The 12,585-nt window shown below is 48.9% G+C and overlaps 1 protein-coding gene across 6 annotated transcripts in view; it reads left to right on the forward strand.

Annotated features, from left to right (window-relative positions):
- TRIM37 (tripartite motif containing 37) overlaps positions 1-12,585 on the forward strand; it is a 1,151,903-nt gene that overhangs the window by 921,328 nt on the left and 217,990 nt on the right. For all 6 annotated transcript variants that reach the window (XM_086954978.1, XM_086954980.1, XM_086954981.1 and 3 more), the window contains exon 20: positions 8,186-8,317. In XM_086954978.1, the coding sequence (XP_086811104.1) occupies positions 8,186-8,317 (132 nt within the window). The remainder of the gene's footprint in view (positions 1-8,185; positions 8,318-12,585) is intronic.

Here is a 12,585-nt window from a genome sequence, read left to right on the forward strand (position 1 = left end):
ACGTTAATTGCTCGTCCTCCTGCAGGGGTTCGCAAATCTCCCCCCTGAATACGTTCCAAGGGGTCCATATCTTGTTCCATTTACGTGGACTGACCCTGGCTTTGTATACTGCCCTCTCTGTGATCATCACCCTATCCATATCGAGACACCATTGTGCCAGCGTTGGTGCCTCCACCGCTCCCCACTTCTGTGCTATGTCACGTTTCGCTATCACCATGCCTATCGTGGACCACTGTTGGCCTTGTCTTGTGAGATCATTCGGTTCCCATATGTTTAAGAGTTATTTACGTGGCTCAGGGACTAGGGATATCCCCAATGTTTGAGATATAGTGCGCATAATTTGTCTCCAATATTCCATGATGCGAAGGCATTCCCACAGGGTGTGAAGAAGTGTTCCCTCCTCCCCACACCATGCAAACAGTATGGGTGTTACGCCCGTTGCATTAAGTGCAGTGTCGTCCTTGTGTAATAAACCCTGTGTAATATCTTAAGCTGCACAAGACGGAATTTAGCCGATATGCCCACCTCTTTCGGTGACGCCAGTGCCTCATTCCATTCAGAGTCATCCATGTCACCCAATTCCGTTACCCATTTACCTCTCAATTTTAATGTAGGATCCGGTAGGTTATTGAGCAATTTGCGATATATGAGGGAGGTAGCTCGTTCTGGCATGTATTCTGTGAGGAGGCGATCTTCAAGAGGAGATACCTCAGGAACTTCAGAGTCAGGTGGAAGAGCTGTAAGCAATGCGTGCCGGATCTGCACATATCTATACGATTCCGTCAGTCCCAACTCGTATTGCTGTCTTAGTTGATTGAAAGGTACCACTGTGCCCTTGCCCCACAGGTCTCCCACTGTCGAAATGCCTATGGTGTCCCAGTGTGTAAAGCCCTTACATTGTCTCAGGTTCCCCAAAGCTCTGGTGTCCCATAGTGGGGTAAGCTTAGTGATTCGTCCTGTCCATCCCAGTTTTGCCTGTGCCGTTTACCACAGTGCCACAGTAAGTCTCGTGGGTCCCACCAGTTTGTTCACGAGGCGTTTATCGTACAGGGTTGCCAGCATGTTATTAGTGCCTAATTGTGCCCCGTCCTGGGGTGCGTGAAGCCACTGGTTGATGGGCTTCAATTGCGCCACCCAGTAGTACAATTGAAGATTCGGCAGCGCAATCCCCCCGTCGTACCAACCCCTATTCATTTTAACCTGCGCTATGCATGCCGGGCGAATGCTCCACAGGAGGCCGGAGACCAACGCTTACACCTGCCTAAAATACCCGGGTAGTACTGGGTGAGGTGTATTGTCTAGGGCGTAGAGGAAGCGCGGTAACAACATCATTTTATAAAGCGCTGCTCTACCCAGCAACGTCAAGGGTAGTGTCGCCCAATATTTAACGTTGTGTTTCAATCATTCTAACGGTGGTTTAAGATTTTTGTCAAAGAATTCTGTCGGGTCTTTGGTGACCTGAATACCCAGGTATTTAAAGGAGGACCCCGCCATCTTTAAAGGGCAGTCTTCATCCAGAACCGAGGCTGGTCCCTGCAGTACATACATCTCGGACTTCGCCCAATTTATGGTGTATCCAGATGTTTTCCCCTGCTCGTCGCATAGTGCCAGAAGGGTCGGTATGCCTTGTTCCGGGTCCGTGAGGTATACGAGCATGTTGTCAGCATATAGCGATAGCCGATCCTCCCATCCCCCTGTCCATGTGATCCCTTTCAATAGTGGGGTTGATCGTATCAGTGTTGCCAGAGGCTCCAACGCACAGCAAAGAGCAGTGGCGATAGGGGGCATCCCTGCTGAGTGCCTCGTGCTAATGGAAACGTGGGGGAAAGGTGGCCGTTCGCCACAACCTGCGCCACGGGGTTAGTGTATAACAACCGAACCCATGCAATGAAGTTGGGGCCAAATCCCATGTGCGCCATAACCTCAAAGAGGTAGTGCCATTCCACCATATCAAAGGCCATTTTCGCATCCAGAGCCAGTATGACCGCTAGCGACTGTGCCCCAGCCAACACTCCATGCACCCGTCTCAGATTAAGAGCGGTGTTTCTGTGGGGCTTAAAGCCAGACTGGTCTGGGTGTATCAAGTGCGGGAGGTGAGAGATCAGCCGGTTGGCCAGGAGTTTCGCCAGTATTTTAACTTCCGCGTTGAGAAGAGAAATGGGGCGGTATGAAGCACACTCTGCTGGTGGTTTCCCGGGCTTTGGGATCGCCACTATAGTGGCTATCCGTTGATCTAGCGGTAGTTAAGCCGCAGCCAGGCTTTCGGTGTACATATCTAATAAAGGCCTACTGAGCCGTTCCGACATACCTTGATACCATTCTACCGGGATGCCATTAGGTCCCGGCGTTTTTCCGGACCTCATTGTGTGTATGGCCTTTTGTATTTCCTCTGTCGTGATGTCCGCCTCCAGTTCAGCAACTGCCTCCGGCGCCAGTGTGTGCATGGCAATAGGACTGGGTGAAGCTCGCGCCATGTCCGCCGACACCGCCCTGTCTGGGGTGTATACGCCTTTGAAATGTTCTGCAAGGGCCTTCACTATTTCTTCGGGGCTTGTCTGCACTTTCCCTTCCCTATCATGTAGTTGTTGTATCCCCTTCGTGCCTCCCCCTCTCTTGTCCAACCAGGCCAACATTTTCCCAGCCTTGTCCCCTATGTCATAGATCCTTTGTGTGGACGCAGTTATCTGTTCCATCGTCTGAAGTCGTAAGTGTTCCCTGTGTTGCTGTTGATGTAGGAGTAGGGTGTGGGATGTTTCTGGTGTCGGGCGCTCATATGGGCCACGTTTGCGGCGCACAATGCTAACTCAAGTTCGGACAGCTCTTTCAACCTCTCTCGCTTATGGCCAGTAATGGACGCTATAGCTTGTCCCCACAAAACCGTTTTGTACGCTTCCCACAAGACCGTAGGCGACAGCACTGATGAAGAAATTTCCGCAAAATAATTTGTGGTCTTGTTCCTAAGCGCCTTTCTAACTTTAGGGACCTTGAGATATGATGCGTGTATGGGAAAAATTCTTCTACGTGCTTTCTCTTGGGTGGATAGAGTCAGTACTACTGGGGAGTGGTCTGATATCCCCCTAGGTTGGATTTCAATACTGTCTACGTGTTGCAAGCCACCTCTTAACGCCAGAAAATAGTCTATCCGTGACAGACTGTTGTGCACCGTTGAGTGGTATGTGTATTGTGTCGCTGTGGGGTGTGTGTGCCTCCATATGTCTACCATCCCCAGGGCGTTCATGAACCTCAGGAGGTGAGAAGGGCCCGTAGGCTGAGTCGCCACCGGGAACCTATCTACCAAGGCATCCACTGTCGCGTTAAAGTCTCCTCCGACCACAATGTCACCCTCAGGGTAAGGTCAGGAGAAAGTCTCCCAGTGCTGGTAGTGTGACAGTATGGCGTGCCGGGGGAACCTACACCGATACTTCATTTAAAAGTCTCCCCTCCCACTGCCCCTGGACAGCCGCAAAGTAACCCTGGTCGTCGACCTTGGTGCTCCACAGTATGAATGGTGCAGACTTCCTTATTAGAATACCTGTGCCCCTAGATCCTGATGTAAAGTCCGAGTGTACCGCCATTTTGTAGCCCTGTCTATCTAGTGCCTTGGAGTCCCCCCCGTGAGGTGTGTTTCCTTTAAAAGCACCAAGGCCGGGCACTGCCTTTTCACTGAATGCATTACCACTCCTCGCTTTATCTTGTCACCCAGCCCACTCACATTCCATGTCATAATTCTGAGAGGTGCGATCTGTGTCTCCGATGTCCCCCCCTCAGAGGTATGTGATTGGGAGTCGAGCATGGTCACTCTTGCAGTCATTTTTACATTTACGAAGTCTCACATCCAGAGTGCGTTGTCCGTCCCAGAAACCCAGGCAGTGTGCGTGCCTCGTGTTGAGTCGTGGCCTGTCTAATAGAATTTCAATAACAACAAAACTACTACCCCTACTCCCCACCCTCCCAGCCTCCCTGCTCAACTGCTCAACGACATACAACCGCCCGCCCCCCCAACTTAGCAGAGTGCTCAACCCATCCCACGAACCGTGTACTTGCTTGCCGGGGTAGAGTTTCTCCCGGAGGCGGCAGCCCCCATGCAGTCTTCAGGGACCCCCAAGCCAGTGTCCAGGCGCGACCAGCCATCAAGGTACATCATTAATCATCCCTCATAAGTGTACCAGGCATTCAGGATTCTACCCCTCCTTCTGCGCCAAGGTGTTCCTGCGTGGGCGATCGGCCTGCTCCATTTCTGCCCGAGGTCTGTGATCCTGTTTGGGGGTCTTCTCGGTGGCTCTTGTTAGACCATTGCTGGCAGCGGGCTTGCCCTGTTCGTCTCCAATCCTCCATCCAACTGCGGGCCGCTCTGGCGTTTCGAAGAACCACAACATATTGTCCGCGACCACTCGTAGTCGAGCCGGGAAAAGCATTGAGTATGACAGTTCTTTTGCCCTCAGCTCCTTCTTAACGTCCAGGAAAGACCTCCTCCGGCGAGAGACCTCCGCAGTATAGTCCGGGAAGAAGGCCAAAGTGGAGTTTTGGATCTGGATTGGCTCCAACACCCTCGCAGCCTGCAAAATGGTGTCCCGGTCTCGAAAGTTGAAAAGTCTTGTCAAAATGGGTCTTGGGTGGGGGGGGGGGGGGGGGGGGGGGCGGTGGAGGGCTGGCTTGGGTTTCCCACTGGGGACTCTGTGCGCCCTTTCCACTGAGAAAAAGTGTGAGAGCCCCTTAGGCTGTAATTTCGTTTTGATCAGTTCCTCCACATAGAGGTCCATTGCACGCTTTCCTTCCGATTCTGGCACCCCAAGAATTCGGACATTGTTCCTTCTCGAGCGCCCTTCCTGATCGTCCAGCTTCTCTTTGAGCGCTTTGTTTTCTGCCTCCATTCGCTCCTGCGCTCTTTGTAAGTCCAACACATCCTCGACCAGGGATTTTGTCACCACCTCGACCTGTTTCACCTTCTCACTTATTTTATGAAAGTCCGCGCGTAGTAAGGTGACCTCCGTGGCGGTTGACCCCACCGTGGCTTGAACTTGCACCAGTGCTCGCATGACGTCCTCAAGTGTCTCCTTCTTGGACCCCTCACCTTCCGGTGGCCTTCCCTTGGACGTGCAGGGTTCCGCATGTGGGGGATTGTGTTTGTCGTAGGCAAATTTATCAAGCTTGGATTACGTCGGGGTGTTTTTCGGACCTCTGCCAGCCATTGTCCCCTCCAACGGTGTCTCCCCTCCTCTGGGCCTTTAGTGTAGCTTCTGGGGCTTGCAACCTCCGCTGTGTCCTGGGCTGTCACTTCGGCCCCCGAATCCCTGGTTCTTCCTTGCTGGTTGGAGACCCAGTAGTTGATCGCGAGGCGCCCAGCCGAGAGTATAGTGCGCTTTAGTATGTGCCCCTCATATCCTTTATCCCCCTCGGCCGGTCTGATAGTCCATTGATCCAAAGGCTGCCTCCTGCGCAGATGGGACCCTCGGTACTTGTATCCCTTGCATGTTTCTCTCAGCCTGCGAGCCTCGACCGCTGGAAATGACCACCGGCCACCGTGCTATGCAACGGCGCACTCGGACCAAGGCTCGACCCTTGGGCAGACCTTACTTGCTTTGCCAGAGAGTGTCCAGGTATCTTTTGTGTGCCGGACCTCTCCCGGCTCCCACGCTGCTTTGCGCGATCTTTTGTCTCCGGTGCTGGATTTTACCGGGGCTCCTCACAGCTACTCCTCCTGCCGAACCGGCACCCGCTGATGTGTGCGCACCCTGTCAGGTTGTCGGTTGGGAACTGAGCGGACGTCTCTCTGTGCCGCCGGCGTGGCGCGCAAAAGCTTCTCTAAAGCTGACTTCCGGTACCTCGACTCCGCTCCACCTCTACTTCTGCCCGGCCTCGAGTCTCACCACAGCCCGGTGCTTTTTGTCTGTCCGAGGCCCTCACCAGTCGGGCCCCGTTTGAGCTGTATCTGGTCCACGGCGTTGTGCAAACTAGCACCGCTGGACGCCGCCCGGCCCGCGACCCAGGTGTGTCCCTTCCGAGGCTGGAAATTAAAGGATTATTGGCCGGATTGATGGGGAAGGCTGCCTCACTCCCGGAACCTCTCGGTTATGCTGCCGCCATGTTCGGCTTCTAGCCACGCCCCCCCTTGGGTTTATTTTTGACAAAGATCTGGCTTGGAGACCATAGGTGAACCAGGTAGTGTCTGCTTGTTTCTTTGTGCTTAAGGGGCAGAGAAAGATCTTGCTGTTTATCCCTTACCATCTTAGGAAAACGGTTATAATCGCCACTATCTTTTCAAGAATAGATTATGGCAATGCTCTTTATTTGGGAGTAGGGTGTGCACAACTGGCCAAATTGCAGTCTATCCAGAACGCCTCTGCCAGATTGCTACTCTGTTTGCCCAAATATCATTCCATCTCACAGGCCATCAAGCAGCTACACTGGCTCCCAGTCCAGAGGAGGATTGACTTTAAAGCGCTGTGCTTAGTGCACAAAGCACTGGCGGGAGCGGGGGCCTCCGATCTTCAACATCTATTTTCAAGGTACATGCCAACCCGCCCGCTGAGGTCTGCCTCTCGCGGGCTGGCTTTGGTGTCTAAGATCAATAGACAAGGTTGGGGAGGGAAGAGTTTCTCCCATCTGGCCTCTAGGCTTTGGAATGCATTACCTCAACAGCTAAGGCAAATTTCCAATCATCTGCAGTTCAGGAAGGAAATTAAAACATGGCTTTTCTCTAGATAGGATAGTGGCAAGTACTTTCAGTACGTTACCCTGCATAGTGCCAAGACCCCTCAGCATTAGTGCGCTTTATAAATACCAGCACTCACTCACTCAAAAGGTCTCTATCAGAAGAACAAGTTACTTACCTTTGCTAACACGCTTTCTGGTAGAGACAGATTCTTTACTGACCCTCCACCCTCCCTGTTCTGTGGTTGGCTTCTATCCATTAATAAGATCCCAAATCGAGAACTCTGCACATTGGTCACACAAATGTCCTTTTGGAGCAAAGCGTTAAGGTAAAGGTACCACACGACAGACAGCATCAAAAGCAACTGACAGCACCGGAGATGCACCCACATAGGCTCCCTACGTCATTTCTGGAGTGGGACGACGTTCCTGTGGAGCCACACAGCGCAACCTACCAGTGCGCAGAGGTACTGCTGAAAAGTTTCTGGAACCAGTCTGACGCGTGAGAAATATTCAAAAAGTGAGGAGTCTTTAGCTGCATAGTCTCTACCAGAAAGAGATTTACCCAAGGTAAATAACATGTTTGTCTATCAGGTACCCTAACGACGATGGCCTATCCTTGTGAAATTGTGGACTAAGCATAGGAATGTTCCTGGAATTTTATACATGCACACTGTGATTGATTTTTATTGTTTCCTTCCTTTAGTTGTAGTTGGTATTATTTGTCCTGTTTATCCTGATTGTAAAATTCAATAAACAAATTTTAAAAAAGGTTTTAAAAGCGACGCTGGCCTTTTATGGAGTTATAATGAAGTTGCACTTAAGATTTTACTGTGTTCTTTAAAGTTTCAGATGTGAATTTGATGTGATTCTGTGCTATGAATGATTGTGGTGTTTTTTCCATGTTTTGTCAATATGTAATATTTTCCCAGAATAATCTATTTATTTTTTTAAATATAAACATAGCATTGGGAAAGGATGTTTAACGTATTGTTTCTACCTTGTTCGTGGAAATATTCATTGAAGTGTTGCAGTAAAATGTATGATTTGTTCCATTAAGAACGTTTGTTTTATTCATTTGTAGGAGTCTGCTATGAGTGCAGTTATTCATTTATAGTTTGATTAGCTGTTACTATATGAAAGATTCCTTGGCACCTTCATTTTCAGATATTTTTCAGAAATTAACTGGAAAAGTTAAGTTATTGAATAAGCTTCTTTCTTGTTCTGCTTTGGAGTCATAGCTGAAAGTCTAGTACTGTGCACAAAAAAACCTACTGTATAATAAATTAATCTTTTTTTTATTTTTGACTAAACACAGTTCTCTCGCTGGAGATAGTTTTTGGGGAATTGTCCTCAGATGATACGGAATATGCTTAACTTACTCTTGGAGAACATACATTGATATTTGCTGCACTATGCATGCAGTTAAAGTGAGCTTTACATACGCAAGACGTGCTTTATGCTGATTAGTCATAAATGTCACGAATGTTTATTTTAACTTAAAGTGAAACTTGTGAAACTTTGACTCCTGCAGCCATGAACAAGAAGGGCAATTCACCCAAACACAGTCGGTCTGGAGGTTCAAACAGTCTTTCTCTACGAAGAGCTGTAGACTCTGGAGACAGTAGCCACGGTGCCAAGGGCGACTGCCAGAATTCATCTGATGGTAAGCATCAAAAGTTCTTTCTGAATGTCATTAAATCTGAAACAAGACCAGACCTGGCTCCAGGAATTTCTCTTTGGGTAGGCCAAGGGTGCATTTAGGTGGGCCACTGTGGGCCCACTTTGTCGCTTCTTGTGGTAGCCTACAATCCGTAGATTACATTATATGTACTTGCAAACAGTCACCATGATACAACACATCGATTCTGTGTGTATGCAGAGCATGTGGAGAGTTATTTGAAAGTAAGAGCAATGCCTGGACCTACGTGCAAACCCTCAAATTTCAATAGGCCAGGCTACAACGCAAGTAATTCCAGGCCAGATTATTCACTCTTCTACCATCCCTCTCCTGTGCACCATATCTCACAGCTGACCTCCGGACCCAGCCCCTTATCAGTCACCATCCAGCTCCACTTTCATTATTCCCCTAAAAAGCATTAGTAAAATCACCTTCAAACATAAAACATCGAATGTAGCAGTAAATATAATTAGCACACCCTTTAAAATATGTTCCAGAGTTGCCCTAATGACCTGACTGCTAATTAAATAAAAGCAGAAAGGCCATGACAGAGCCGGCTTTAGCGCTAATGCGAAGGTCTTTTTTGGATGCCCACCAATGACCTCTTTTTCCGCAGATTCCATTATTGCCACCCACCAACTGGGGCCTTCATCTCTCCGTAGACACTCTCTCATATGCATTTCATTTTTTGCATAGCGCTACTCGATTCAGTGTAGGGTGTCACAGTACTTTACATCACACACACATTATACAGAGACAATGAATCATACAAGTATGTAAATCAGTCTACTGGAAACCTCAAATAAGCCAATGAGGATTACAAGGTGTAGGAATCACGTCATCCATACTGGTGGGCAGTATATATTAAGAGGGTTTGGGCTGGGGAAGCACAAACTCAGGATTTAAAGCATACCCCAGTGGTTGGGGGTTTGCTTTACTTAAAAAAAAATGTATATCGGCCCAAAATCTTTTTAGCAACATTAAAATAATGAAAGTCTGGGGAAATTTTAACTGTATAGAACACAAAGTGAAGTTCTAACTATACCGTTCATATTTGTTCGCAGCTCTTTGATGACAGTTCATATGTCACTGTCCTGTGTTAGGATTGTAACTTCTGAACTGCAAGTAACACAGGAATCTCTGTGAAAAGGGCAGTAACCCACCGAGCTATGCACAAAAAATACAGCTTATCTGCGTTTCAAAACTACCAACAGGCAAAGGATTGCTCTCCAACAGGATCATTAATCACCAGTTATCTGGACATGATAATGATAAAAACAATGTAAATGAAGAATACACAAAGTATGTGCCTTGCTGGGCCTGTGCAGATTTAAAACATAAAAAGAAATAATAGCACATTCTCTTACCTACTCCATTAGTCAAACTTTGTGTCACAGCCTGATCTGATAAGGGAAGAGGTGTGATGCCGCGGCCACTGACGCTGGAATCTGGGGTTCACGGTTCGATCACCGGCCGCAGGTCAGCCCAGCACCATGTGACTCTGGGCAATAGCTTGCTTAATCTTCCCGACGGCCCCCAGCGCCGGGATGCCTTAGGATAACTGTTCGCGCTTTACAAATACTGGATTTACATTTTTATTTTTTTATTTTTTAAGCGGCTGCAGGGGTAAGGAAAAGGTGAAGCAGAATAAAGAAACTTCTTTTCTCCAGCGCTGAACAGAAAAGGAACTATCTACGCAGCAGGATGGTAGGCAAAAGTTACTTGGTGCAAGTAAAGAATGTGTACCCTACGTCAGTGGTTCTCAAACTTTCGACTCCAGAGGACCCCCATTGAGTCACCACTGGAAGTCGGGGACCCCCAAGCTATGTGTAGGATTTAAATTTCAAACATTCGAAATGAAAATTAACACACATGCACACAAAACAAATACTCTAATTACTAATGATTTTAGGGGCATATTTACAAGCCCCTTTTTGCGACGTTCCCGTGGTGATAGGGACCTCACTTTATTTACAAGGCAGCGTTAAGCCACTTAACATGGCTTAACGGTGCCTTGTAAATAAGACCCCCTTTCAACCAATGCTTAGCGTGAAAGGGGTGGGCAGTGGGTGTTGCGGTGAGCGTTTCCCATGCAACACCCATCGATTTTGACGCTGCCCCCTAATTACAAGCGGTACAAAAGGGGGTGGTGATGGACGGAGCATCTGAATCAATCAAACACTCGCACCCAGTCTAAAGATCTGGGTTTAATCCATCACCGTTCTTTAGCCCACTCTGCCACCCCAGTTCAGACATGGCTATATGCAAATCAGTCTGACCCTGTATCTCATGGGAACAGTCCAGCCCGTACTGCCAAGCCATGTCTTCCCTGGACCGGAAACAAGCTTCCGAGGACCGGTTTCTGGCATTCCAGCCGTCTTCAGCCCGGCTTTCTTGAATCCAGTGGCAAAGTGAGCAAGGGACTCACGTTTGAGCATACCCTGCCACACTTATGGCGGCCAAAAGCGATACAAAAGGGGGTGGTGATGGACGGAGCATCTGAATCAATCAAACACTCACACCCAGGCAAAAGATCTGGGTTTAATCCAACACCGTTCTTTAGCCCACTCTGCCACCCCAGTTCAGACATGGCTATATGCAAATCAGTCTGACCCTGTGCCTCATGGGAACAGTCCAGCCCGAACTGCCAAGCCATGTCTTCCCTGGACCGGAAACAAGCTTCCTAGGACCGGTTTCTGGTATTCCAGCCGTCTTCAGCCCGGCTTTCTTGAATCCAGTGGCAAAGTGAGCAAGGGACTCACGTCTGAGCATACCCTGCCACACTTATGGCGGCCAAAAGCGGTACAAAAGGGGGTGGTGATGGACGGAGCATCTGAATCAATCAAACACTCACACCCAGTCAAAAGATCTGGGTTTAATCCATCACCGTTCTTTAGCCCACTCTGCCACCCCAGTTCAGACATGGCTATATGCAAATCAGTCTGACCCTGTGCCTCATGGGAACAGTCCAGCCCGAACTTCCAAGCCATGTCTTCCCTGGACCGGAAACAAGCTTCCTAGGACCGGTTTCTGGTATTCCAGCCGTCTTCAGCCCGGCTTTCTTGAATCCAGTGGCAAAGTGAGCAAGGGACTCACGTCTGAGCATACCCTGCCACACTTATGGCGGCCAAAAGCGGTACAAAAGGGGGTGGTGATGGACGGAGCATCTGAATCAATCAAACACTCACACCCAGTCAAAAGATCTGGGTTTAATCCATCACCGTTCTTTAGCCCACTCTGCCACCCCAGTTCAGACATGGCTATATGCAAATCAGTCTGACCCTGTGCCTCATGGGAACAGTCCAGCCCGAACTGCCAAGCCATGTCTTCCCTGGACCGGAAACAAGCTTCCGAATACCGGTTTCTGGCATTCCGGCCGTCTTCAGCCTGGCTTTCTTGAATCCAGTGGCAAAGTGAGCAAGGGACTCACGACTGAGCATACCCTGCCACACTTATGGCGGCCAAAAGCGGTACAAAAGGGGGTGGTGAGTGGGCTGGGTATACTCAGACGTGAGTCCCAGGCTCTCCACACCACTGGAGTCAAGCTATCCAGGCTGATGAAGGCTGATAGCCAGAAACCGGTCCTTGGATGCTTGATTCCGGTCTGGGAAAGACATGGCTTGGTAGTTCGGACTGGACTGTTCCCATGAGGCACAGGGTCAGAGCTGATTTGCATATAGCTAGTGTCTAACCCAGGGTGGTGTGGAGTGCAAAAAAACGATGGATTTAGGCCCAGATCCTTGTACTGGGGTGAATGTATGACATTGTTCTACATTCTGTCCATCAACTGTGTTTTTTGCAATTTCCCTATTTACAAGGGCAGCGTAAGTGGGAGGCAACACCAAAATTAAGACCAGGGAAAACCTGGCCTTAACTTGACAAAACAAGGAGAATTGCTTTATTTCTCCTTGTTTTTGCAAAACGCCTTGGTTTGTTTATGTTCAAGAAGGTGGCCCTTCCTGCACATCAACAATCTTTTTAAAAAAATGACATTTTGTAACTTCCATGTGTACTGCATTAAGTAGCACACATAGAAGTGACAAAATTACATTTCAAGATTGTTTATGTGCAGGAAGGGGGACCTTCCTGTACATAAACAATCTTCCCCTGTTAAGTGTAGCGCCAGCGGAGGGGAAACGCAGGGCTGCACCATATTCTTGTAAATATGGTGCAGCCCTGCGTTTCTGAAGTGGCAGAGTGTGTTGTTAAGCCAAGGAGGCTAACAACATTCTCCGCCACTTCTGTTTATTTTA

This window comes from Lissotriton vulgaris, chromosome 2_1, assembly GCF_964263255.1.
Source record: "Lissotriton vulgaris chromosome 2_1, aLisVul1.2, whole genome shotgun sequence".
NCBI classification, from domain to species: Eukaryota; Metazoa; Chordata; class Amphibia; order Caudata; family Salamandridae; genus Lissotriton; species Lissotriton vulgaris.